This window comes from Schizophyllum commune, assembly GCF_000143185.2.
Source record: "Schizophyllum commune H4-8 unplaced genomic scaffold SCHCOscaffold_1, whole genome shotgun sequence".
Lineage (NCBI taxonomy): Eukaryota > Fungi > Basidiomycota > Agaricomycetes > Agaricales > Schizophyllaceae > Schizophyllum > Schizophyllum commune.
The window spans coordinates 1,081,657-1,107,478 of NW_026089538.1; the positions used below are offsets into that span (position 1 = coordinate 1,081,657).

General features: G+C 58.3%; 10 protein-coding genes across 10 annotated transcripts; 5 read left to right on the top strand and 5 right to left on the bottom strand.

The window, feature by feature from the left end:
- Positions 1-395: 395 nt before the first annotated feature.
- SCHCODRAFT_02742534 (uncharacterized protein) lies at positions 396-1,277 on the top strand (the record flags this gene model as incomplete). Its single annotated transcript, XM_003036099.2, has 2 exons — positions 396-607; positions 665-1,277. 2 exons carry the CDS (start codon positions 396-398, stop codon positions 1,275-1,277), a joined length of 825 nt encoding a protein of 274 aa, XP_003036145.1.
- A 109-nt stretch (positions 1,278-1,386) lies between these two features.
- On the bottom strand, positions 1,387-6,142 carry SCHCODRAFT_01146665 (uncharacterized protein; the record flags this gene model as incomplete). The annotated part of the gene is made up of 20 exons (XM_050341106.1): positions 1,387-1,501; positions 1,551-1,705; positions 1,757-1,813; positions 1,863-2,138; positions 2,192-2,300; positions 2,354-2,398; positions 2,448-2,819; positions 2,869-3,047; positions 3,100-3,397; positions 3,446-3,509; positions 3,541-4,007; positions 4,065-4,331; positions 4,390-4,567; positions 4,628-4,871; positions 4,922-4,993; positions 5,059-5,207; positions 5,261-5,460; positions 5,577-5,753; positions 5,814-5,962; positions 6,008-6,142. 20 exons carry the CDS (start codon positions 6,140-6,142, stop codon positions 1,498-1,500), a joined length of 3,597 nt encoding a protein of 1,198 aa, XP_050202735.1. The 3' UTR covers positions 1,387-1,497.
- A 252-nt stretch (positions 6,143-6,394) lies between these two features.
- SCHCODRAFT_02605172 (uncharacterized protein) lies at positions 6,395-8,537 on the bottom strand. The gene is made up of 4 exons (XM_003035303.3): positions 8,445-8,537; positions 6,890-8,398; positions 6,630-6,833; positions 6,395-6,578 (listed from the first exon to the last, which is right to left on the bottom strand). Exons 1-4 carry the CDS (start codon positions 8,471-8,473, stop codon positions 6,464-6,466), a joined length of 1,857 nt encoding a protein of 618 aa, XP_003035349.1. The 5' UTR covers positions 8,474-8,537; the 3' UTR covers positions 6,395-6,463.
- Positions 8,538-8,685: 148 nt separating this feature from the next.
- On the top strand, positions 8,686-10,112 carry SCHCODRAFT_02694780 (uncharacterized protein; the record flags this gene model as incomplete). Its single annotated transcript, XM_003036098.3, has 2 exons — positions 8,686-8,696; positions 8,744-10,112. 2 exons carry the CDS (start codon positions 8,686-8,688, stop codon positions 10,110-10,112), a joined length of 1,380 nt encoding a protein of 459 aa, XP_003036144.2.
- Positions 10,113-10,352: 240 nt separating this feature from the next.
- On the bottom strand, positions 10,353-12,699 carry SCHCODRAFT_02483228 (uncharacterized protein; the record flags this gene model as incomplete). The annotated part of the gene is made up of 2 exons (XM_003035302.2): positions 10,353-11,855; positions 11,911-12,699. 2 exons carry the CDS (start codon positions 12,697-12,699, stop codon positions 10,353-10,355), a joined length of 2,292 nt encoding a protein of 763 aa, XP_003035348.1.
- A 1,445-nt stretch (positions 12,700-14,144) lies between these two features.
- SCHCODRAFT_0256224 (uncharacterized protein) lies at positions 14,145-16,493 on the bottom strand (the record flags this gene model as incomplete). The annotated part of the gene is made up of 3 exons (XM_003035301.1): positions 14,145-14,458; positions 14,521-15,337; positions 15,417-16,493. 3 exons carry the CDS (start codon positions 16,491-16,493, stop codon positions 14,286-14,288), a joined length of 2,067 nt encoding a protein of 688 aa, XP_003035347.1. The 3' UTR covers positions 14,145-14,285.
- A 955-nt stretch (positions 16,494-17,448) lies between these two features.
- Positions 17,449-19,246, top strand: SCHCODRAFT_02605180 (uncharacterized protein). Its single transcript, XM_003036097.2, has 5 exons — positions 17,449-17,723; positions 17,775-18,089; positions 18,138-18,294; positions 18,344-18,863; positions 18,917-19,246. Exons 1-5 carry the CDS (start codon positions 17,504-17,506, stop codon positions 19,103-19,105), a joined length of 1,401 nt encoding a protein of 466 aa, XP_003036143.1. The 5' UTR covers positions 17,449-17,503; the 3' UTR covers positions 19,106-19,246.
- Positions 19,247-19,474: 228 nt separating this feature from the next.
- SCHCODRAFT_02605183 (uncharacterized protein) lies at positions 19,475-20,538 on the top strand. The gene is made up of 3 exons (XM_003036096.3): positions 19,475-19,800; positions 19,902-20,072; positions 20,131-20,538. The coding sequence occupies exons 1-3, from the start codon at positions 19,683-19,685 to the stop codon at positions 20,178-20,180; spliced, it is 339 nt and encodes a 112-aa protein (XP_003036142.1). The 5' UTR covers positions 19,475-19,682; the 3' UTR covers positions 20,181-20,538.
- Positions 20,539-21,119: 581 nt separating this feature from the next.
- On the bottom strand, positions 21,120-24,223 carry SCHCODRAFT_02485027 (uncharacterized protein; the record flags this gene model as incomplete). The annotated part of the gene is made up of 13 exons (XM_003035300.2): positions 21,120-21,872; positions 21,924-21,940; positions 22,000-22,111; positions 22,160-22,312; positions 22,372-22,433; positions 22,487-22,597; positions 22,710-22,970; positions 23,020-23,346; positions 23,403-23,824; positions 23,877-23,892; positions 23,946-23,958; positions 24,011-24,043; positions 24,092-24,223. 13 exons carry the CDS (start codon positions 24,221-24,223, stop codon positions 21,120-21,122), a joined length of 2,412 nt encoding a protein of 803 aa, XP_003035346.1.
- A 613-nt stretch (positions 24,224-24,836) lies between these two features.
- SCHCODRAFT_02011955 (uncharacterized protein) lies at positions 24,837-25,466 on the top strand. The gene is made up of 2 exons (XM_050341526.1): positions 24,837-24,936; positions 24,991-25,466. The coding sequence occupies exon 2, from the start codon at positions 25,240-25,242 to the stop codon at positions 25,447-25,449; it is 210 nt and encodes a 69-aa protein (XP_050202736.1). The 5' UTR covers positions 24,837-24,936; positions 24,991-25,239; the 3' UTR covers positions 25,450-25,466.
- The last annotated feature ends 356 nt before the right edge of the window (positions 25,467-25,822 follow it).

Here is a 25,822-nt window from a genome sequence, read left to right on the forward strand (position 1 = left end):
AGAAAGAAAGAGAAGTAGCGTGGAACATTGTCCTCTCATAGTTGTAGCCATCTACTGATGATGGTCAGCGCGCTCGTCGAAGCCGTCACGTGGAAAGTTCAACTGTGACAATACAGCGTTCGGACATTGCCGTGCTCATCGCTCTTTTGTTCTTCGCCTATTGTTTCAGTCTTCTCACTGTAACGAATGTGTACTGCCTCCCGCCTCCGAGGTCCCTTTGAAAGTCTCTTTACCGACCTTTGCTGCGAACGGCCACGTTGCAGCCACAATGACCGCCTCATGTTGACCCGAGACGCCTTTCAACTGTCTAGTTTATGAGCGCCGGCATGCGCAGGCCACCTCGGACATCGTCTTTGCCTGTAGAGTCCCGGTCTCGTTCAATCTCGACGCCACTGATGCCTGCTCTGAATCGTGAGAAGCCGGCGGACATCATTCCACCTGCGGACATCCTCGCAGCGAATGCGTCGTTGGGAAGCAGTCCACTCGTGAAGCGCCTCGGCCTACCCAGTATGCCGGGAGAGGTATCTCCCCCGCTACCCAAAACTCCTCGGACTCCCAAGAGTGCAAACTCCGCAAAGTCGATATGGCCACATATCAATCCGTTTAGGTACGTCCATGTGCAACTCGGGACGCGCGGGCTCGTATTTACTGACTCTCCATGCAGAAACAAGTCCCAAAACGGCATTCCGCATGAGCTTTTGGACAACTATACGGGTCACATCAACGACGCAGGCCTGCAGACCCTGTCGCCCGGCCTCTCTCCTCCATCGCAATGGCATCGCAAGCTCTCTCCGAAAACCCCAGGCTTGCGGCCAGACCGTGTCCAGCGGAGCGTGCGCGCTGCAGACCTCCCCATCACGCCCTCCGCGGACTACTTCTCAACGCCTACTACTGCCGAGAGGGCCCCTCCTTACTGGCAACCTGCGCAGCCCTCCGGTCGGGCGAGCGTCTTTGCCCGCAAACGAACTGGCAGCGAATGTTCCAGCGGACGGCCCGGCAGGTCAGCATTCGAGTCCATGCGGGATCGCCCACCCTCGTACTCCTCGTGCGACTCCGAGTCCCCCGTCTGCTTCGTGATGGATCCCAGCTGGACTGCAGAGCAAGGGGAACCACGCTTTTGCCGCGTCTCGAACCCCACGGACGGGCTGTCCGGCACCCTTGATGCCCCCGACTACCTGTGGGATACTCCTGGCGAGGCCCACAAGGTCTTCCTCAAATCCCCGCCACCGGGTAGGAGGGGACGCCGTGTTACTCAGGCAACGAAGGAAACGCCCTGAGCTCGCAACGCTCATCACTCATGTACAACCTACCACGCAGCGTATGTCACCACCTGTCGTACTGCTCTAGTAATCCCAGTGTATCGATTCGCTATGCCACTACCTCGTCTTTGACTGTCGCAATGCGGGTGTACAATTCTCCCGATAGATAGGTTGGTATAAGCCGAATTACAAGTTTGTGACTGTAGTATACGAGTAGTAAACAAGGGTCGTCTCGAGATTACCTGCCCGTGTTATGAGTATGATGCGTTGGCCTTCAGCCGGAACACTTACAATGGTGGCGCCTTCAGGTTCTGCATGCGGGCTGCGAAGTCAGAGGCGATGGTGTTCTCCTCCCGGCTCAAATACTGGTCGCGAAGGTACTCGATCCCCGCGAGACTGGTTTCACCGCAGAGCTCGCGAACTATGCTCGCGTTTTCGTCAAGGAGCTGAGAAGTCGGTCAGCGACGCGCAACAAACACGACAACTCTCTGACGCACCCCAACGATGCTGGAAAGGGCCAACACAGCGGTGGAATGCGCCGGGAGTTGGTCGTCCTGGTGTACAGATCAGCCCAATCCTTGGGGCAGGGGGCGAAATACTTACCAACAACACGTCAAGCGTAAGCTGCTCGAAGCCGATGGTTGATCCATCGACCTTGCCTCCACTGAAGTCGAGCTCTTCCACGTTCTCCTCGGTCCCAGTAGGAGGTCGCGCCTCCTGGACGCGAGGATGTGCCCCCCGACCCTGAGCCCCATACGCCTCCTTATGACGCTCATGGTATACCATGCGATCGCGAATGCGAGGTAGGACACCAGGGATAGGCTGCGCGGTCATCAAGGATTGAGAAAGAATAGCGATGGTCGAGAATGCGTCGGCGAGCTGAACGGGCTCAGATCAGCTTTACGAAGCAGTGTGCAGATGGATGTACTTACCAGGTTCGGATTGAGGAAAGGTGTGCGGTGCACAAGGACGCTGCACCACTTGGGATCCAAGCGTGACATCGTGCCCACCAGAAGGACGATGCTCGAAAGCAGCTTCATCCTGCAATGACGCTGATCAGTATGTCGTCCATATGAGACTCGACGAATACGCACTGGTTGGCGTACAGCCTCTCGTACTGAGTATGCGGCCACATGCCCCTATTGACGCGTAAGTGTGGCCTCAAATGATTGCCCGAAATATACGTACTGTACTTGAGGCTCCCACCTCGCCGTCTTCAGCGATGGTGCGAGCGCCTGCAACCTCGTCTGCACACCCAGAATACGGTCGCCCAGCTTGCGAATCTTGGCCTCCTTGTTCGAGTTGAGGAACCTGTACGCAGGCCTGTCCGGATCATCACCCGACGGCGCAGCGACTTCCGATGACGGGGAGTCAAAGCCCTTGAGCGCGCGCTGGTATCGCGCCTCCTCAGCAAGGAAGGTCTCCATTTCGGCAGCGAATACCGAGCCGAGCTCCTGCAATGTCGCGGCGAGAGTGCGCCTTACGAGTAGACGTGCTGAAGTAGGGCTCGGGAAGAGCATGACGATGAAGCCGGCAGTGAAGCCGATGATAACGAGTAGCCTGAGGGAGCGTGAGGTCGAGGACACATATCCGAAGATATTAGACCTACGCTCGCTTCCAACCGAGTTCCACGCCAATACCGGCATTGGCGGGCTGCGCAAGGATGTGCGTGTCCACCCAAGAGAAGCCAACGACGAAGACAGCGGTAACACCGGTCATCATGTAGATGATCATGTCCTGCGGAGGCACCGCGATACGGGCAAGGAGGAAGGGCGAGATGAAGACGACCTGTTCGCAAATCAGCGATGTCCTGCCTTGGGTATTGCAAGACGATACACACCGTCGCAGCAACAATCCCATACGGATTACCATCGCCATTGCCCGCACCGATGTACCAGACCGCCATCCCGAGCAGCAAGCCAATGCCAGTGCCAATCAGCCGAATGACGTAACCGCCAATCTGATCGCCCGCGTAGACGGAGAGACCAGTTTGCGCCATGATCAGAGCCCAAAGGCCCTTTTCCTTGTAGGTGAGCCAGGCACTTGAGAAGCAGACTTGCGGGATCCACAGAGCGACGGAGACCAGAGCGTACTTGAAGGCGAAGACACCGTTGTCTGACTTCATGCCGCGGATGATGCTGCAGGCTTATTAGTTGCGACAGGATTTGTTGTTGTAAGTCACTCACCGCGCGAAGCGCATGCCAATGCGTCCCATAGTCGAGGTCGGCGGCAGAGCGTCAGGGTTACGGCCTGTGTATGTATGAGCCTCGGTGAGTCCCACACGCATCAACAAGCTCACGCTGAACTCTCTTGGGACTGTCCTGCTCCTTCTTCTTTTTCTCCTTCGCCTTCACCCTCGCCGCCTCCTTCCTCTTCTTCTCCGCCTCCCTCGCTCTCACCTCCGCCCCCTCATCCTCCTCCACCTCCGAATCGCTCTCCTCCCCATCCGTCGTCGTCCCATCTCCCTCCTGCCGCACGCTGCTCGTCCGTGTACTCGTGCGCCAGTCCCGGTCGAAGTTCGCCGGATCGCGGTCGACGCCGAGCCCGATGACGACCGCGTTCGCGTTCTCCACGCCGATGTCGTCGTCGGAGAAGAGCTTGCGCGCGATCGCGCCAAGGCCGGCGGGCGCCCAGAGGCGCGCCATCTCGCGGCGCGGGTCAAGGAGGAGGATGCGGCGCATGACCATGGCGAGGCGCTCGGAGAAGGCGTCGAGGGTGTCGATAAAGACGAAGCAGGTGAAGAGGGACCTGGGCGCAGTTGTCAGCAATTACAGTTCATTTTGTTGTGGATGATGAAAGACTGACTGAACGGCAAACATGTCCGGGTGCCCTTTGCCGCCGCGCGCGATGTCCTCCCTCAATGCGCGCGTCTCCGGGTCGAAGCACTTCTCGTACGGCTTGAGGAGCTCCTTGCGAGTGACCGTTCGGAAAATCTCAAGCTCGCGCTCAAGAGCTCCAAGGGCGCGCCCGACCTTCGCGCGACGGTCGATCACCTTGTCCCTGAGTTTGCGACGTTGACCGAAGCACGCAAAAAACCAGCCAGACCAGCGTCCATGGTTGCAGTCCGCGCCCCTACAAAGCATGTAAGCATTTTGTGCAGGATGGAACAGTGGAAGAAAGCCACACATACCATTGTTGAGCTTCCAAGGCCGCTTCAGCAACTGCGGCTCTCAAACCCTCGGAGGCGTGAGCCAATATAGGCATCAGGGCGTCCAAATTATGTCCGTGCATGGCCTCCCGCTCCTTGATACGGCGGCGAAGGAGGGTGAAGCGATCGATAGGGATCGAACCAGGTGCGCTGTTCGCCTCTGCAAGAGGTGAGTGGGCGCCTTTTGTACGTCAAGGCAAGTGAACAACAAGCTACGCACGCTTCTCAAGCAACTCAGCATCCCTCGCATCGGCAGCATTCGTCTCGTCGACAAAGCGCTGGAAAGACAAGAGACACGTCGCGCGGAAGGCCAGCGATTCCAAGCCCTTGCTGATCTTCTTCAGATCGCCCGGACCAAGGCGGCCCATTGACCATTCAACGCCGGCAAGCTTGACCTGGCCGACGAGCCCTTGCACGCCTGCGTCGAGCTTTCCACCAAGAGCGCGACCGCGGCCAGTGAGCGCCTGCATTCCAGGTAAGTCCGTGTTCGGCAGTAGCGTAGTGAGTTACTGACCTGCCAGCTACTATGATCGGAAGGCCGCTTGCCCAAAGCCTCATCCTGAAGAGCGATAATGTCGAGGATGGGCTAGTATGGGCGTTAGTCAGAGTCCGGTGGGAGCATATAATGGTTTGCGGCAGCCACGCACTCACCTGCCACATGTTGGTTTCAAGGCTCGTCAACCAGACGTGGTTTAAGCTCTCCGGGAAGATCAGGATGAGAGCGGCTATCGCACATGCGACGTAGTAGGAGGCGGGGATCATGAATAGTTTGGCGAGGGTGTAGTTCGTCCGGGGAAGCACTACCGAACGCGTTAGGCGACATAAGATCTACACAAACTTCCCGTGTACTCACGAGGTCCGTACGAGCACATCACGTCCATGACAATCGTCCCAAATATTGCAAGGAGCGCCAGTTTAGGGAAATGCGCACGAATGGTGCCCATAAAGTAGGCGCCAATGAACAGGAAAGCGCCGTACACGGCAGACGACCGCGGGTCGAGGAAATGCCCATGGAATATCCATATTTGCTGGTCGAGATATTGTGTGACATTGCTGGATGTGATGCAGGCGGGTAGGGCGAAACGAGAATCAAGATTAAGCGACAAGGGGAAGGGAAAGAAGTGATGATCAGCGTCGGAAGCACTACCTCCCGGGGGGCGTGTACGCACTTCTGTATCATCTCCTGCTGTGCGGCGAGTAGGCGAGATTGGCTCCGGACGTTGTTTGCGCTCGCCATGGCGGCGATTCCCCAGGCCCAACCCAAACACATTCCGATGAGCAGCGTGGCGGCCGCTATCGTCCAAAGGGGAAGGGCAAGATTCGGGGGTAGCATCACGCAGACCAGGCTAAGGGGGGAGCAAAGACGGTCAGTATTGGACGGGCTATGGAATGAGATGGCCACGCACGCAGCAAAGAATCCTGCCTGTCCCATAGTCGCCAGCGTATCCTGGTCTACGAGCAGTATCATCGCCGCGAGAAGTACAATAGTGCATCGGGCCCAGGTCTTGAGCGTACGCCGGTTCTTGAGAGCAGGTAAAAGCCACGGGAAAAATCGCTGCAACCAACCGCCATTGCTCTTCGCAGGGGCTGCCGCCGCCACCTTGCCAGTAGTCGAGCGATTCGATGCCTTGTCGGACGCCGAAGTGCTCGATCTCGCGGGGGACCCGTCCGCTTGAGGAATTCCATTCTCCCCTCCCCCGCCGTCTGGAGCGCGTTTCTCGTCCGGACTAGACATGGTTGAGCACAAGATGCGCGATCAGCATGTCTCGCAGGGCGGAGTCCGCGTCTGAAGATTCGGGCGCCTGGCAGCCATGATGTAACGGAGTTGATTGCCGGTGGCGCCGCGCGCTGCAGGATCACCGGACCGCGGCAGACCGAGACGCAATGTCCGTTTGTCACCAAGTCAGGGTGATGTGATCGCGGACGGCGCACACCCGCGGGTAGCAACTTGGCGGCGACCTCAGAACAGTGTACAAAGCACAACTGAGCCGGGAAAAGCACCGAGTAGGCCTTTACTTCTGCAAGATACAGTACATTTGGTTTTGAAGAGCGGAATCTACTCCGAGCAAGCGTCCAAAGCCGTCAACTTTCTATGCACCTCATCGTCCTCCCAAAAATCCCTGTCCCCATCAATGTGCTTCCCATGGTGGCACGTCGCAGCATGCTTCCACCTGAGCACGATCTATCAGTGACCTAACCCCCTGGGCGCATCGTCCACTCACCAAAACAACTCCTTCACCTTCACCTCCACATCCTTCACCCCCTCCACCGCAACCCACTTCTTGCACTGGTGACATAGCCCCTCCATCATCATTACCCGCTCCCCCTTCGCAACCCTCTCCCGCCGGACCTGGCGGAAGCGCACGGGCGGAGAGAACGGACGCGTCGTCGTCGCAGAGATACCATGCGCGTACTGCATGTGATAGCTAGGTGTCGTCAGCGCACCGTAACCTCTCCCGGAACCCTGCCGAGCCACACGCACTTGTAGGCACTGAACTTCATTGCCAACCACACTTTCTTTCCACGGCCGCCCCTCTCCCGCGGCTCGATGCAGATGGGGCACGCGCCGACCTTGCTGGGGCCACAGCCCCTCACGAAGCGCGGCGTGTACAGGTCCCAAGGGTCGCGCGGCGCGTTGTACATGCCGTTGATAGGTCGTCGAGAGAACAGTTTGTAGGGCGACTTGATGTCGGATTCCGGAGGCTGATAGTACGAGCTGGCGGGGAAGCGACGGTAGACGGCTTCGACCAGGTCAGGGCGGCGCTCGACGTAGGCTGGCAGGTCCCGGTGGGTGTAGACGATCGGCGAATCTGGCTCAGGCGAGGGAGAGCTCGCAGCAGGAGCGCGAGCGGGGGAAGACGAGCGTAGAGCAGTCGTGACAGACGCGGCACGGCTGCTCGTTGTCGCACGCCTAGCGAAGTCCAGTCGGTGGCGATTTGAGGAGCGCACGAGGGGAGCTGCGGCTGCGTCTTCGTAACTGTCACCTTGGTCGCCGTCATTTGCAGGCATAGGCGAAGGCGAAGAATTCCGGAGACGTCGCATCTTCCTCCGTCCTCCCTGAAGGGGCGGCATCGACCTCTTTGCAGGCGTAGACGGTCCAGGAGGCGTCGAGGTCGGCGAAACAGGTATAATTCTCTGGTTGTTCTTCTTCATCGGCAATCGGCGGACTACTCGGCTGAGAGGTGCTTCGGGAGATGTGTCGGGCGAGGTCAGCGGAGTCAGAGGGGACATTTCGAAGAGCTTGCTCGTGGAGTTGTTGGTCAGAGGCGTCGTGGGCGGCGAGGCAGAATTAGTGGTAGCCCGAGGGCCAGTCGGAGTAAAGTACATGGGCTTGCTCGTAGTCGAGAATCGGAATTCGTAGCGTGCAGGAGATGACGAGGCGAGCGTAGTCGAGGCGTTCTGACCTTTCAAGCGTAGCTTCGGCGGCGTTCCAGATTGCTGGCGTACGATCGGTGATATATACGTATCTTCAAGAAATTGACCAAGAAAGCTGCCGACGAGGGTCGACGCGTCGCTGCCAGGAAGACTGGGCGAGGGGCTAGGGAGGATATCCGCCATCGAGCGCGGCTTGAACGGGGTCCCAAGATTAGTCGAATCGCTCGAGATGCTTCGGATAGGCGAGATCGGCAAGTCGAAGGCGCCATCGTGGGCGGCAGAGAGAGTGCTTTGGCGCGCCAAGCGGGGCGAGAGGTGCGAGCTGGAAAGCGGCGACGCGTCTTTCGCGACCGATGCGGGCGATCCGAGCGTCTTCAGGGTATCTTCGTCCAGGAGGAGCATATCTTCCAGTTTTTCGCGCGAGACGTAGCTGGCGCGATGCCGATCGAGGAGCTCGAGGGGTTTGGGAGGCGAAAAGCGCGGAGGAGGTAGGCGGGAGACGATGTCGTCAAAGCTCGTCTGCTTGAAGATGGCAAAGGGTTCGTCGTAATCGCGCGTAACCGAAGGAGACATGTTGAGGACGTCGAGGAGAGCGCGTTTTTCTGTCGCAGTCAATCTGGGACGGATGAGCGCGTATTGGACGCGCCAAGGGGACTACGCACGGCGTCGCGGAGATCTTGAAAGCATCCATGGCAGCGAGAGACAGTATGTGCTTTCTTTGAACAGATGAGCACCTAGTAGGCAGCAGAGATGAGGGGAAGAGCAAAGGCGCACGGATGCGTTTCCCTTCCATATGGACGCCACCGGTGAATGCCGAGAGCGGTCCACGTGCTCCTCTGGCCGCCTGATCTTTCGTGTCAACCCTTCACTCAAGCCTGACCCTTGCGGCGCAAAGCTCGCGCCATGAGCCACATGTGAGCCAGCTTTTTGCTTCTTGAAAGTCAAGGCTGACTTTGTGAAGTGGGAACGATGCAATGGACAGCACGGACTACACGGACATGCACCGTGCCAGGTACCACCCATCCCTTCAAGAAGCCGACGCCATCGTGGAGCGCGTGCGCGGCCTCGATGTTGCTGAGCAGCGGATGACAGACGAGCTACGCCGCCTTGAAGCGCGCATCGTTCACGTCCGCAGACAGGCTGCCTTGGGAAGGGCTCTTCTCTCGCCTTGGCGCCGCATTCCACCAGAGATCTGGTCCGAAATCTTCATTCTGTCTGTGCCCGAATACTGGTCCCGCACCCCAATCAATCAGAAACTGCTGGCTTGCGCGGAAGTCTGCTACTCGTGGCGCGTAATCGCATTGAACACCTCGCAACTCTGGACCGACATCACCATCGATCTTAATACAGGAACACCCATGCCGAACCTGGAGGCCTCGTTCATAACTCACACGGGAAGGGCTGGAAATCAGCTGCTGCGCGTGCGAGGTCGGGACGTTGGCATTCAGGGCGGCGAGCCGTACTTCAACAGCATGCTATGGCAGCTCATCAGCCAGCAGTCTCGCCGCTGGAAAACCATCGAACTGCTTGACGTACATCCACGCCTATACGCCAAATTCGAGGGACTACCATACCCCAACCTCCGCTCGTTAATTCTCCTGATGGGCGATGAAGACACCGCGATGACACAGGTGCATGCCTTCGACGATGCTCCTGAATTATGCTCTCTCAAAATTCTGGGTACCTGTCGTCTGCCCGTTGATTTTGAACTCTCACCCTCGTGGCGCTTACACACCTTGGGGATCGCGTACGCACCATTTACGCACGGTCATGCGCTTGATAAGCCCTTCTTGGACTCCATCCTGCCGTGCAGCCAGACGTTGCAAAGATTGGTGCTAGATGCAGAAATCTCTGGTGATCGGGTTCCCGTGCATCCGACGACACTTCCTTCCCTTGGGGAGCTCGAATTGACTGACGGGGCAGTCTATATAATGGAACGAATTCTCCGCCCCACCACATTGCACACGCTTGTACTGCGCCAGGACATCCTAGAGAGGGAGGATACCACGAATACACTCGACGTAGTATATCGCCTTCTGGATCAGTCGACCGCTGTACAGCACACACTTCGCACTCTCAAGCTACAGTCGATCCGAACGACTGGCATCATTCGCGTTCTGCAGCGCTTGCCTCGTCTGACTCGGCTAGAGGTCGAGGACAGGCACTGGACAGACCACATAGAGCCGGGCGATGCCTTCGAGCTGGCGGAAGCGTTGCAGCGAGATCGAACAAGGCGACTCGCTCGCTTTATTGCCAGACCTCACACACCTGACGCTGAGGTTCGACTGCATGCTGAACACGCACCTCCCTCGCATGATTCGGCACGCTGAGCAGTCGAGATCGCCCACCAATCCTTGCACACTTGATGGGAGGCAGCTGGCCTATCTGGAGCAGTCACGCGCATGGTGGGCCTCGGTCACTCTTTCTTCATCCTTGTTCTGACTCAAAGCGCATGCAGATTATTGGCGTGGTGGCAGACATGTTATGCGGTACTGTACAGCTTCCCGCCGATCGATGCTAACTACAATTGCGGCAAGATGAAGACACATACTGAACATACTTATGACGATTTATGGATCCATACGAGCCCGCTTCGATACCTGCGATAAATCCCGACGTCCGTTCGCGTCAGCTCCATGTCGGTCACTCGTGAGCTCTGCATCGCGTCCACGTCCGCGCTTACGCTTGCCGCCCATGCACCGCTTCGACTTCGCTGATATCACAACGGGAGGTGAAGGCGAAGGCGCCTGCTCGCGCACGACATGCCAGTTGATCATGCCACTCCGTCGGTTGGTGGATGAGAGGGGTGCTCGAGGCAGCAGCGGCGCCGGCGTGTATGTTTGAGAGGGCGATATGCGCTTAGGAAAAGGCGGAGCTGGTGCAAACGTTCGAGAAGGTGACAAACGTTTAGGGCGGGTAGGAAAAGGCGGCGCTGGCGTAACCGTTCGCGAGGGCGATATGCGCTTAGGAAACGGCGGTGCAGGCATCGACGCGGGAGTTCGAGATGTATTTTTGGTGAGTCTGGCAGCAGACGTATTCGAAGTGATTGAAGCAGACGGAAGAGAGGTCGGAGCTTCGAGACTTGGGATAAGTGGCACACTAGGATCCTCGACAAGTACGAGGTCGTCGCCAGTCGCGGAGTCCGGAATGGCTGGCACTTGCGAAGCAGCGCGAAAGGAGTCCTCCGCCAGGGCTTTGGCCGCTCTGCCCGCGGAGAGGGCGATCCTTGGTGGTACAGAGCTAACAGAAACATGCTGCAAATTAGGGCTAGGCGAGCGAAGCGAGATCGGAGAGTTTGCAGGAGAGCAAAGAAAAGCGGTAGCGAGAGGGCGATCGACAGATGCAGGTTCTCGAAGTTGCTCTTGGTCCACGGAAGCACGCGGCGAGGTAGGCAACGCGGCGCGCACAGCAGCGAAGCTAGCAGACAGGGCATTCACTCTCGCCTCCCAAGATTTTGCTTGCTGCTTGGCCTCCTCCGCTTCCTTGCGCGCCGCCTTAGCTTCTTCCAATGCCGGCGCTGCGCTGGTCTTGAAGACCGCCGCTTCGTGACGCGCCTGGCGGGCCTCCGCCTGTGCGGCCATCATCTCCTCTACCGTCTCCTCCAGCGCGACCATGAGGTACTCAGCATCCTCGTTCAAGAGATGAGCCTCCTTGCGCGCGGCCTTTGCATCGTCCCGGGCGTGCTCCAGGTCGACGCTCATGAGCATCCGGTCATGACGAGCCGACCGCGCGTCCTCGGCAGCCATCTGCGCATCCGCCTGCGCGTACCGCTCGTTAGCGGTTGCAGCGCTGGCAGCCTCCTCCAATATAGCGATCCTGGCTTCAGCGGAGGAGGCTGCGGCTTGCGCGGAAGCTGCTTCTGCGAGCGCATCCGCTGCACGAGACTCCGCTACCGCTGCCCGACCCTCCGCCTTGGCGACCTGGTCGATGGCCACCTCGGCCCGCGTCTCGGCAGCTTTGACAGACGCTGTAGCCAGCGACGCGTCGTGCTCTGCACGCATCTTGCATGCGTCTGCAAACTCCTTCTCGCGTATGGCTTGTACTCTCGCCTCTTCTGCACGGCCTCGCGCTTCCTATAAATCAGATGAGATGATTGGGGCAGTACAAACAGCAGAGCAATATGCTTACTTGCGCTTGTTCAAGCGTCTTGCTCAGACGCTCCGCCTTCTCGATCCACGTCTGCAACTCGACGTTCTGCTTCCGCGCGTCTTCGACAAGACTATGATTGTCCGTCGTTAAGTCCTGGACCATCCTTTCCAGCTCCTTCACCCTCGCCTCGGACCTCTGCAGTCCTGCGCGCAGCTCGCACGCCATGGCACTGAACGAGCCGATGTCCGCGCGCAGTATAGTCGCTTGTCGGTCGAGAGTGCCGACCTTTGCCTGCAGGCCCGCCTTCTCGGCGTTGAGCGCGAGCACCGTCGCCTGAAGCTCGCAGCTGCGCAGATGGACGGTCTTGTACTCCGTCTCGAGTGTGCCGACCGCATCGGCTAGCGAGCCGCTACCGTGCAGCCAAGAACGCATCGCGTTCGTGGGCGAGGGGGAGGGACGGACAGCTGGTGCGGGTACGATTCCTGGTTGAATGGGTACATCTATCTTCACGGGGAGTATATGTCGAGAAGCGCGTGAAGGAGGACAAGGAGTATCTTGAAGCGAGGATTGCGAGAGTCGGCTGGCGGGCTCGCTGAGTTCGGTGAGCGGCGAAGGAATGTCGCGGTCGTCATTGGCAGTGGGGCGCGATGTCTTCAAGCTGACAGAGGGAATGTGCTGGGTCCCGCCGTTACTGAGCATGGCGAAGGAGAGATCTTCAGTCTTGTGGGCATCAGACGATGCAGGAAGAGCCCCAGGAGTCGAGCTGCTCGTGACACGGTGGGCGCTAGACGACTTGCTGGCGACGTCGGATTGTGTTGCAGCAGCCATGACGGATACTTGCCGCGTATGAAGGCCGAGGCAAAAGGGAAGCTAGAGACTCAGATTGGCGCGCACGCTAAAGTAGTGGTTGAGCATCAAGGGGAGGAGGGGGGGCAAGCGCGAGACGAGAGGAAAGTACGCGCCTTGACGCGTCTAAGCAGCGGCACCGCGTCCAAACATCCAAGTACCCAGTCGGACTCCAAACGACGGTCTTGGTCCAACGACCGTCTCTATTCAGGCGCGTGGTCTCCTTGCTTGCAAGGCGAGCGATGGGGCAGTGGTGGTATATGCAGAGAGGTGGCAGCTTCTGCAGGTCAGGGGCTGTCAAACGTGGGATGCGCCTGTCATCGTCATCATGGCCAAACGACTCGGTCCTTGGAGATAGCACAGGTCGCGAACTAGAGCAGTTTTGACAAACGAGATGACAGTATGACAGACAGCAGCACGACAGATAGACAGCAGCAGTAGTACGACATGCACAGCAAGTAGCAAGGCAACAAATTAGTAAATCGTCCGAGATCCAGAGAGCTCCCACCCCGCCGTCGATATCGAAGCTGGCGCACACGGTCAGTAGAAGCGAGGGGCGGGGGGCGAAACCGCGTACCTTGAAGGAGAAAGAGCCAGCCATTGACTCCATCATCGGCCGGTGCGGTAAGCGCACAAATCTGTTAGCGCGTCAGCGATACAGATGAACCCCTTATAAGTCATACCCACCGGAGCGCCTCCGAGGCTCGTTGTAGGCATACCGGGGTCAGAATTTCTTTCGGATATAATTCTTGAGGGCTTTTCCTCTCTTTCTACATACTTTTTAGGGCAGACATCGCAAACAGTCGAGCCTCGGAAGCGCTCCGGTGGGTATGACTTATAAGGGGTTCATCTGTAGTCAGAGCGATACACATGGACACTCACCTTGAAGAGGAACGCAGAAAGCGTCAAAGGTTCAGGAACGATGACTATAACGCTTCAACGCACATCCAGCTCGAGTCCAGACGCCGCCTCCACTACTCCTCACGATGGCACCCAATCTTGCAGGCCACCGCGCATGTCGAGGGTAAGAAACAGGGCCAGGCAGATGACATGGCGACTTGGACTGAGGTTGCCCCCAACCCCCAAGCCGCCAGGCCATAGCTGCCAACCCGTGCCCCCACGTACCCGACTCCGATAAAGAACGCCCCAAGGGACGCCTCGTACGGGGAGCTTGCCAAACAGTCCACGGTTTGAACGGGAGAGAGCCGCCGGTTTAAATACCCATGGCGGGAGTAAAGGGAGGTGGCAGTGCGCCCACAGGGGCTTGTTTACCGAATGTTTGTTGAATCTCGCGGCGCGTGGGTGGTTGTTTGGCAGTGACACGTGTCTGCTGATGGCTGCCTCCTAAACGCTCGGCACATGCCGAAAGTGCTCCCATATGGATCAACAGACTTTATGTTCAAACCGCATCTGCATTCTGAATCCACCCTGGTTGAGAGATACTCGAGTACATACACGCGGACTACAGCTTCCCAGAGCGCCTGGGCCGTATAGAGAGAGTTGACGATCCCACGTCAAGGGTGGGTCCTCCCACCACCCGCGCATGTTTACCGGGCTTGCAAAAACGCTTACCACGACCGTAACCCGCAGACTTGGCTGGCACGGTTGGATGTGGGGAAGGTGAGGATAGGGGACGCTTCCGTGCAGTTTTGACCTCTCTTTTCGGTGGTGCAGGCGTTGTCGGAAACAAAGGTGTGGGCATAGAGCTTGGAATGGTCGTCGATGGCGCTGAATTGCGAAGCTGGTCATGGAGATTGCTTGGTGGAAAGGTTGGTTGGGCTGTCCGACTTGGCGCAGGCGCACGAGCACGAGCTAAGGGATGCATCTCGTCTTCTTCGAGCCAGCGCCGTTGCGATGCCGAGGTCTGGCTACGAGGTATGTCGTACGTCGCCACTTCCCAGAGAGGCGCGCGTGTTAGAGCAGTCCGCGTGCTGGAAGGGCCGGCAAGAGAGTCCCGTCTCTCGACCGCAGCGCGCGTTCCCGCTTGTAATGGCCGCGCCGCCACGGCATCTCTGGAGCGGATGCCACCACGGCGAGCAGTGCGGGGCTCTGCACCTGCGGCTTGAGCACTGGCCTCAGTCGCTCGAGCCTCGACAGCAGCAACCCGAGTATCCGCAGGTTGCATCGTTTCAATCGACAACCTAGCCTTCGCGTCGTCCGCTCGAATGTCGACATTGGCGGCCCGAGCGTTCGCCGCCGCGACTTCGCCCTGCGCCGCAGCCGCCCGCTTCTCCGCTTCCTCCAATCCCTTGTCCGCTGTCGCAGCTATTGCCTCCGCCTTCGCAGCCCTCGCCTCCGCATCCGCCGTCCTCGCCTCCATCGCTGCGACTTGCGCCTCCAGTGCCTTCACGGCCGCCGACGCCCTCGACTTGACCGCCGCGGCGTTCCGCTCAGCCCTTTCCCTCCCTTCCTCCGCTTTCACCCTCTCCTCTTCCGCTTGCGCCTTCTCTTCCTCGGCGCGCATCTTGCCCTGCTCCGCCCGTGCCTTCTCCTGCTCCGCTTGCACCTTTGCCTCTTCCGCTTGCACCCTTGCCTCTTGCGCAAGCGCCTTTTCCTGCTCCGCCCGGACCTTCCCCTCTCCAGCCTGCCCTCGCGCGTCACGCTCGCGGATGCAGTCGTCCTGCACACGGACGCATACATCAGCTCGAGGGGACGGTGAAGGGCAATGCAGGGATGCGAATGGGAAACCCAATCCTCACCTGTACCTTCTCCAGTGCTGCGCGCAGACGCTCCGCTTTCGTCGTCTGGTTCTGCGCTTCGGTGCGCTGGAGCTTGAGCGCCACGTTCGCTTCCTTGGCGTTCTCCAAGAGACGTTGCTGCTCCAGTGCAAGTTCATGGTTCTTTGAGACGAGTACTTGCTTGTCCGCCTCGAGTTGCTGCCGATCCCGGACAAGTTGCCGATTTTCAGTGGTGAGCGCCTGCTTGTCCACCGCCAGTCGCTGTATCGTAGCCTCCCAATCCTGCGACTTCGCCTCCCAGTCCAGCGCTTTTGCGTCCCATTCCCGCGCGTTTGACTCCAAAAGTTGCTTTGCTGCCCGTAGCTCATGCGTCTTGTCGCGAAGAGCTCCAGCTTCAGCTCTAGCCGTAAACACTTGCTGCCTGAGGTCATGGTTTTGGCGTAAAAGGTCACTGACGAAGGCGCCACGTTCGGCGTCGAGAGAACGTTGTCGGGCTTGAAGAGCGTTGTATGCGGTTGCAAGATCGGACGGAGCAGCAGTATCGACGGGGAGTAGGGCAGAAGCTTGTGCGGAGGGCGGAGCAGCGGACGTGGAGGATGTAGAGGCAGTCGTGAGGGACGTAGCGGCGGTCATGAAGCGCGGAGGAGTGAAGATCGGCTCGCGTCTGGAGGTCGCGGGCGAGGAGAGAGTCGCGGAGCGCGCGTTGGTATTGTTCTCGTGGCTGGCCAGAGTGTCGTCAAAGAAGGCGGCGATCGCGGACGCATCGGCGTCTAGGGCTGCTGAGGAGGATACATTGGCTGCTATTGTGGAGGACGCGTCCGAAGTGCCCGACGGAGGCGCCAATGCGCGATCAGAGGGAGCAATAGACAAAGTCGTAATCGTGCCGAGACCGGAAGACGACGCGTCGGGCTTGAAAGTCGTGCGGGGTTTGGAGATCGCGTCGAGTTCCACGGACACGTCGAGCTCGAATGTCGCGTTAGGTGCCATAGTCGCCGCAAGGTCGCCGGTTGGGTCGTCATCGGGGACGATTGCCCCCGGGGTCGCAGGCGTCTGGATTGCGGACGCTCTCGCCGCTGCGGCGCGTGTTGTTAAAGGCATAGATCGTTTGGGCAAGAGTGGCTGGCACAATTGAACAGAGAAAGATGCGTCGCGAGCGCGAAGGAATGTGTTGACGGTGATGTGAGGGGACCTAAGCGTGTCGAAGCCCCGAAGACCAAAAGTTCGTTCTTGTACATACACGATGGGCGTACAAGATGAGAGGGGAAGGAAACAGGCGTCAGCTCCAGCAGCGTCACGGAAGTCGACGCCCACGAAAAGGAAGCTGTCAAGTCGAAAGCTACACGTCAAATAGGCTTGGTCGAGCTCTCCCAACAGCCGCGGACAGCGTAGGCTATGTTGGGGATCTCTGAATATTGTTCTGTATGTACACGGTACAATTGTCATAGATGTCGCACACCGTGGCCATCTCGAGAGAACGTCGGAGTGCGGGTAATTGCGCTCGAAGAGCGGTAGCACGAGGACGGTTCATCTCTAGGAATAGCGTGATAGCAGCTGAATGCCAGCACTCAGGGTTGGAGGAATTCGACAATCGCTTCTTGAGCGCGGATCTATACGGAGGGGATGAAGGTGGTACGGAGTCGGAGTAGATTGTGTGAATTGCAGAATCTTGAATTGTACATGCAGTCCTGTCCTGATTACAAACAAACGAGAGATAGAGATATGAAGAGTGACCTGAGGATAGAATGTCAGTCGATGATTCATGTCAAGTCGTGGCAAGGTGGAGTCTCAGCAAAGGAAAGGTTGTCGTCAAGCGCGACCGAAGCCACTCCGACTCATTAAATCAGTTTTGTACCTTCATCGGTGGCGAATTACAAGGGGAAAGGGCTGCAAGACACTCACGAGCTGTACGATGGATCCAAACACTGCGCCAGAGCCGTCCGCGATGGTGGTGGGAGACAAAAATTGGCGATCGCCGCTTGATCGCCGCTCGCGAACAAGCTGGAACCCGGCAAGCTCCGGCGGAGCTAAGCACGTGCTTGTGATATAGCTCTGGACCGCCATCGTCGAGACGCGCGCCGCTCTCCCTCTCCCTTTCTGCTCCGGCGCCCATGGCGAGAACCAACATCAACGTAGTCTTACTCTTCTTCCTCATCGCCCTCTCGCCGTGCATACGGGCGTTCTCGATCGCAGACACGCCAGAGTTTCTCGCCACATCGGTCTTCAATTCCAAATCCGAGAAGAGCTGGCTCTGGGGATGGGCGTGGGGCGCCGAGAGCACCGTCTCTGTCGTCGACCGCACGCCCGCGGTGCGATTTGCGTCCAGACCCGGTACGCACGCCCCGCTGCTCCCCCCGCAACGTCGCTAATGAGCCCTCGCAGCGGCATTTGGCGCTGAGATCAAGGAGCCCATCCTCGGCTATGTCATACCCTTGTCCTCCTTCACGGTCCCCTGCGCAGCGAACACAACCACCCTCGATCCCGCGGAGAACTGGGGCTGCCCCAAGCTCTGCCTTGTGGGCGATAAGTCCCCCGAACCATCGGAAACCTGGATTGCGCTCGTGCAACGTGGAAAGTGCGAGTTTGTGAAGAAGGTGCGCGAGGCGCAGAGGCTCGGGGCCCGCGCGGTCATCGTTGGCGGGGACGACCCGAATATCTCTGGGTATCCGGACACGCTGGTCAGCATGTACAGTCCTGGTACGTTGCAATCCCCCTGCATGCCGACATGGCGCTGATCGCGCGCAGAGGACGCGTCCGATATACGTATCTCCGCGACGTATGTCAAGCACTCGGACTACTCGACGCTCTCCAGCCTCATTGCCTCCTCGAACACGTCCCACTCCGGCATGAACACGCTCCCGGTTCTCATCACCGCTGAGTATTCCGCCTGGGAATGGTACTCGTGAGTTTCCAAACTCCATCCGATCCGCCAGCTGACTGAGTAGTGCTAGCCCTATCATCACGTTCATCGCCATCCTGCTTCTGCCATCCGTCTTGACGTTTTTGACGCTCATCATCCACCGCTTCCGGGCCGCGCGGGCGGCACGACGCGATCGCGCGCCAGAGGATGTCGTCCGGCGGCTACCCTGGAGGGTGTGGACAGGACACGGGTGGGAGAAGCACAGGGGAAGCGAGGACGCGTACGGTGGCTCACCTTCACCTCTGCGGAAACCCGCAAACGCTCAAGCCGATGCTAACGTCGACCTGGAAGCCGGACCTGAGGAGGATACCCCGAAACCTGCGGAGATCGATATACCCGTGGTACACGACGAACCGGCAGCGATGGAGAATTGCGAGATGATGGCGTCGTCGAGCACGCAGCTCCCGGACCAGCCGTGGTTCGAGACGCAGGCGGAGTGTGCGATCTGCTTGTCCGACTTTGAGAAGGGCGACCGGGTGCGGGTGCTGCCTTGTCATCACATCTTCCATCTGGAGGAGGTTGACGAGTGGTTGATCCAGCGGAAGAAGCTTGTGAGTATCTCGGACCTCTGGCTTCTCGCGACCAATCGCTGATCCCGCATTAGTGCCCCATATGCAAAGCGGACGTAACCCAGCCACACCACGAGCGACACAAGCAATGCGATGAGGCTGGCGTGCTCTCCTCCATCCCCACTGCTCATTCGCCACCCACCTCTACCTCACCCCTCTCTGTCTCCGCCGCCTCCCCACCGTCAGAGCACACGCCGCTCCTGCAATCGCCCCCGGAGCACTGACGACCTATTCACGACTAATGTTATCGAACTTCAATCCTCTATATGATGTGTACTATCTCTCTTGTTACTATATAGGAGTGTAATGTGTAAACCCCTTTACTGTGATTTCTTTCGGGGAATGGTTGGCGGGATCATCGTCGGAGGTGGTTTCGTTGGGAAGCATGTGTCGTTTGATCAGTTTCTCGTCAATGGACCTTCTCTGCGATAAGATGGGCAGGTAGCGGACGTAGGTGCATGACCTTTGAATGTCCTGGCTGAAGACTTCCCAGCGCAATTTCAAGAATTTCCTAATCTGTCGACAATGGCTTGACCGAAAAGGGTAAGTAACCTTCGCACGTGGAGTTTTCGGCTGCCGAACTCACTGAAGAGAAGCCAGCATCATGTCATCGCCCAAAATGGTCGCCCTTGTTCTTGCACTGCTATATATCCTGCCCCACATCGCCAAGGCACTTCTTCGCCTCCCCTCTTCTGCTTGGACGGAAGTAATTTCGTTGATTAACGCCCTAATTCGAGTTCGACCTCAAGCACATCATCACCAAATTTCCTAGTGCTGGCACGTCGCTTCACAAGAATACCAATGTCCATCCTCACCGGCGCCTCTGTCAACGGCTGGATCCTCTACCGCGCAGCGGCGCTGCGTGACTTCGGCTCCAATACAGCGGGGTGTAATCCGAAGGCGGTGAACCTCTACCTCGGTGCGTGTCCCGCTCTAGCTGCATCTGCACGCCAGAGGTGCATCGTGAACGACCCGTCATCTATGTGATGTGTGCGCACTTACTGACGCCACTCCTGGCAGGTGAGCAGTGGAACCGTCTGCCGGAGAAGGACCGTCGCGTGTGGCGGCGCCGCGCTGCGATCGTTCGAAGTAACCTCGCGGCGCGGGCGGCGTCGACCCGAGCGTTCAGACGTGCCGGCGCGAAGGCGAGCGGCGTCCCGAGGCGTACGAAATCTGGACGCGATGATGTAGGTGCGTTGTCAGTGGACACTGCAGGGCTCAGACAGGGTGCTGACGAACATCAATTTAGACTCGGAAATGCATCCTCCTGATCATGAATCGCCAGCTTCCCTTGACTGAAGCCTGTGCGCTCGCTCACCCTCCCTTCTGTCACACCCCTAGACCATCTCCCAGGCGCCTGCTAAATACCGATTGCTACTGAGGGGCTATCTTATCATGCTTCGCCTTCTTTACTTCATTACATACTTACTATGCGACCTTTCGTAATTGATGTCGCCCTTGTATTTTACTGAACATTTGACTTAACTATGGACTGTATCAACGTATGTTTATAAGTATCTTACTATGACTGGTCTTCTTACTTTCGGGTTCACCTGAGCCTTTTTACGCTAGCCAAGGGTTTTCGCCGTCCTCAGGTTGAAGTTGATTCTCACATGACTCTCACGTGCTCCCAAGTTGAACTTCAGTGCGAGTCTCGGCGCAGGCTTCGGAACCGACGTCCGTGTTGGAAGACCACCTTTTTTGGGTACACCGCCAATCCTCGTGTCTCCTCAAACATGGAAGCTGGAAAAACGGAAAGGCTGAAAATTAGTGACTCTGTGCGTACTACTAGCCCAAAATACATGGAGAATGTGATACATTAGACGAATGGTATTATTCCCCTATAGGCACGTATAGCGGCGGTCGGTATACTGATACATGCAACACAGTTCATAGCAAAGAAGACAAGAAGGGTGAGGGTGATAATGAGGAGGCGGAGCGGAAGGGTAAGAGAAGCTATGCGGAAGGGAGACAGATATGCGGAAGGGAGAAGAGAAACTGAGAGAAAAATGTATACGGAAGTTGATAAACGCGGAAAGCAAACGGCGCGCTCCGAGTATGGCAGCCGACACGAGAAAAAGGACCGGCGCGGGGGTGCCATGCCTCTAGCTAGCCGACAGAACGGTATGCAGTCATTAGTAGTTGGTGGGGTAGGACTGAGCGTTACCCCGAAAGTAAAGTAAGGAAATGTTCGGATTGATATTGCCAGTGCGCGCCTTCTTCGTTCTGGACCTTCGGCTACCTCGACACTGGCTCGTCCGCCAGCCAGGGCATCCCCACAGGCGCGCTGCGCACCGGTGTGGACAGCGGCTGGCCATCCTTGGCGTCCGACGTGCTTTGGCGCATAGACGTATCGATCGATGGTCCGGCGAGCGGCGGCGGTGGAGGGATAGACGACGGGTCTGCCGTCCCCTTGCCTGCAAATTCCAGCAACCCGGACGATTTGAGGGACGGCAGCGCGTTGTTATTATGATTATGATGTGCCTGCGCATTCGAGGACGAGGGTTCCGACCAGGACGCTGTGGGTGGTCGTCGAGAGTGCATCCATTGCGCTATAGAAGGGGGCGGCGGGCCGGCCATAAATTCGGGCGGAATGGCGTTGGCGGGGACTATAGGTGCCTGCGGGTAATGCGAGGCCAGGAAAGGTGGCGGGATATTGGCGGACAACGGTGCGATCAAATTAGGCATGTGGCCAGGGGGTACGAGGGGCGGCAGACTAGATGACATCGACGGCGTGGGATGCGATGTCGTAGACGACGCGTATGAGGCTGAAGTCGGCGGTCCAGACATGGACGGATGCTTCAATCGAGGTCCGGAGCGAGGTTCTGGCGTTTGGGCGGGGGAGGAGTGCGAGCTTGGCGGGCTCATATGACGGTGGGCGCTGCGCTTGTCGGCGACCAGTCGGGGCATGTACACACCCCAGAGGTTGTTGTTCGCATCGATTAACTTGTGAATCTCATCATCGTTCCTCCCGCAATATTTCATGAGAGCCTACAAATGCCGTCAGTCATGTCGGCAGATAGACGCACACGCGCTACTCACCCACAAAATACCACCCACTTCGTAGCAAATTGTTTGAGCATTCTCGTTTTCCGATGATGCAAGGAAGAAGGCTTACACAATGTGCTGTTCATAGCCCTGTCGCCCATCATCTGATGGATGGTAAGGATAACCGGTACGGGCCAGCTAGGGCAGCCCAACATCGCGCCGGGCTGTAGCATCTTGCGCGCCTGTCCCCGCCATCAGTAAGCCATACGCAAAACATCCGCCATACGTACATAATGCAGCGCCAGCACGCTCGTCGCACGGTAGACGTGCATGCACGCCCAGGACCACGCCCCAGTATTCGAACTCGTCGCCAGCATTGACTTCTGATACTCGAGGTTCTCCTCGGTAAACGCCAGATGTTGCGGCAGCGATTTTTCCCAAGCCTGCGATCGTGCGTCCGTCAGAGAAGCCCGCGCTAAACTCCGCCTCGGAGGCCGCGCACCTCGTACTTCTCCTGCAGGGCTGAAAATTTATTCGCCGACACCTCTTGCTTCAGGTCCGGATCTGTCGGGTGTCGTCAGGAAGCGGGGCCGGGCGGTCGCAGGAAAGAAGCCAACCGTCGACGGCGTCGAGGGCGAGTTCTATCTCGCCCCATATCGCCGTGATGCGCACAAGATGGCCGGTTTCTGATGCGGACGTTGTTTGAGAACCAGGAAGGTGCAGAAATTCTGATATAGATCGTTAGTCAACCCGCGGCCTAGGAGTGTCATGCAGGATGTCGAGTACGGAGGAAAGGCTAGAGAAGCAAGAGCGGCAATACGTGAAAGTCTCGATGCTCACCTGGTGTAGCGGCCTGGGTCGCAAGTTCGAACGTCGTCTCGTCCTGGGGCAGCGGGCAGTGAGGCTCGCGCTCCAACCAGGTAGGCTCGGCTTTGAAGTATATTGACGCGTAGATGTCCATGATGTAGGTCAGCCAGTACACTCGCCGGACGCACTCGCGGTCGATGCTCGCGCGGATATGTTCTGTACTGGGCAATGGCGTCGAATACCGATATTCTGGCTGGTTCACCCCAAGTTTCTCCACGATCAATAGGGCTAGACCTGAAAGTGCTGTCAAGCTACCACCCCTAGTGGAAGCATTACTACGTACTGGAGTGCTTCTTATTCCAGGAAGCAGCAGGCCAACTGGAGATCATGTCATGAATTTGCAAGAGGCAGAGAGCTTGCGCCGTCGAGAGGTTGGCTTCGCAGAGCAGCCGACCCGCGCCATCGAACATGAGACTGAGCGCCTCCTGCGCGAATGGTGTTCCCCCGTATCTCGCGGGCGTGCATTGAATGCGCGGCTGTTTGGATAGCGGCGCCGCCAAGGCGCAAATAGCGAACAGCAGGTAGCCAGGTATTGTGTTGTGTGCGAGCGCGGTCTCAATGGTCGGCTTGTGGAAGATCATGCGCGCCGGCTGGCAGTGCGTGAAGAATACTGATCAATGGGGAAGCCGTGAGCCATTACGTCGGACTGTCAAGGTCGCGACATACGGTTCACCAGTTCGCGCGTCAATGCGTTATCGAGTGGGATCTTGCGTGCGTGCTGTAATGTGAGTACAGACTCTGGAGTTTCGGCTTGGACCTGTTCTCGAGGGCTGGGATGGGGCCGTCGCATGGGGTTGTAACGCTCATCGGTCTGACGCGTATGCTGCCTGCTGGGCCCATTATCGGAAGGCGGTGCGAGTGAAGAGGACGTCGAAGGTCCAAGCGCGGGCAGCTCGGGCAATGGCTGCGAAGTCGACTGCTCGTAGGACTGTGGCGGAAAGCTGGTAAAGTAATATTTGCCAGAGGTGCCAGCGGGAGGAGGGATGACCTTCGGCTGAGATGAGGGCCCTTCGAGCCGCATCTGACCTGGCGCAGGGACGGGTCGTCCAAGCGCGTCCGTGTAGGTGCACGTCTTGGAGGCATGGTGGCTGAGAGGGGTGTGAGCGAGATGATGGCGTCAGGGACGTGACAGACGTGTACCAGTTGCTGCAAGGGACTGGGAGAGCACGTTCAGATGGAGAGCAAGTGTGCAGACGCGTGAATACGCACCGTTGCCGTCGCACTGCAGGACAAGGATCAGATAAGGCTCGTTGCGGACGCTACGTAGGACGCACCCTTCGTTTCGCCTTGTGGCAGTTGTCGCAAGCCTGCAAAGTCCTGAGCACCCTGAGCCGAGCTGTTTCGAGGGCACGCACCTTCGCCAGCCGCTTCCGCCTGCGGACCCTCTGCTGGTGCGAGGACTGGGCCGACTGCTCGTCCGACATCTCCTGCGGCGCCGGGGACGGTGTGGGGGACGGTGTATGGTGCGAGCGCCAGTCAAAAGCCATGAACGGTGGGGGCAGGAGACAAGAGGCGCGGGCGGCACTCAGGTAGGCACGCGCGCCATGGAGAGAGAGGCAGGCAAGGCGAACCCGCAGTCCTCAACTGATCGGCCTGGATCAATTTCGTACCCGCCGGCAAGTGAGCGGCAACTGGCGGCTCCCTGCCTCCCTCCCGCCGGCGAACCACGCTCTCCGCACCGCCCTTCTGGGCGATTTGATATGCAGAAGATAACCTTGAGGCAAGCTTTTAGCCTTTGGGGACCGAGCATTGAATTCTTTCAGGGCGAATCCGAACGCCTGACTGAGTACGCATCTGCATTCCCCCAACGTTCATTCCCATCCACACACTCATCGAGACGTCGACAAGCTCATGGCGAAGTCCATCCGTCGCTCGCAGGCCCAGATCGGAGCTAACGTGAGAGCTCCAGATCTGGCCGAAACGAAGGAAGAAATGTACATATCGTACAGAAGAAAACCGCATTCTCCTACCGCACCCACTTCGCAAGTAAATCCGTCGTGAGCTGCATGAACCCGACTCCGCGCCGACCTGACACGCCGCGAGTTCGCTGAATCGCAAGAGGCTCGTGGCCGCTGTACTTCCACGCTCAGACGAGATCCAGATGCATGTGAATTCGACACGTCACGCACCATCACTGTCGACGAACATCCTCGCCCAGCAGCCCCAGTTAGGAGCACCTCTGTGAGAGAAGAATCCCGCTGTGGGTGCGCCACCTGCGTCTGCTGGACGCAAGGGCGCTGATGGCACTCCGCAGGTTAGCCCGCTCGGTGCCGCGTCGTCAGGACGCCGCTTCAGACGGTTCCAGGACCTGACGACATGGGGCGAGTCCTTCCCCGTCGGACGCGTAGGGCGGCGAACATGAGGCACGCCCTGAAGTACGTGAGGCTCTGGAAGGCGTTAGCGTAGCGGAAGTACGAGATGAGGGCGCGGACTGACGATTTCCAGGCCAGCCTCCTCGGCCCATGACGAGCAATATAGTGGCCACGACACCCAAAATGCAGTGATGTCGGTGAGAAGCGGTGCTTCACAGGGCAGACCGTCGTCGAACAGTGACCGAAGGCAACCAGATGACAGCCCGAATCAGCTAGAAGGAGGCGTGCGCCCTGCGTCAGAGATCGAGAGCATGCCATCGACTCCAGCCCGCCAGGGAAGGCGGCCTTCAACGCGGTCGCGCGATCGCAATTATGCGGTTGTTGTTGGGTTGTCACTGTAGTCGTATACCTCGTTGCTTGCACTAGGCCAAATCAGGAATTTCTGCGTCCACGGCCGTGCGAGCGAGCGACCGTCGGATGCATAAATTTCCGCGAGAGTCCAGAGAAGCATAGCTAGATGTGCATCGAAATCCTTGCTGACCAGAGAAAAATCGGCGAGGGTCGCTATCCGTCAAAGGACACGTCATGGACATGGTCTCGCTCGGCCATGACCGAAATTCTTGCGTCGTCCTCGTCTCGCACACGTCTCCGCCGCCCACTTGTTCCTCGACCATGGCGCGGAGTTCCGCCTCGCCGTAACGTCCAGCCAAACCGAGTGGCGGCACACCCACGTACAGGGGCCACTGCGTAAGTTTCGATATCGCCCCCTAGTGA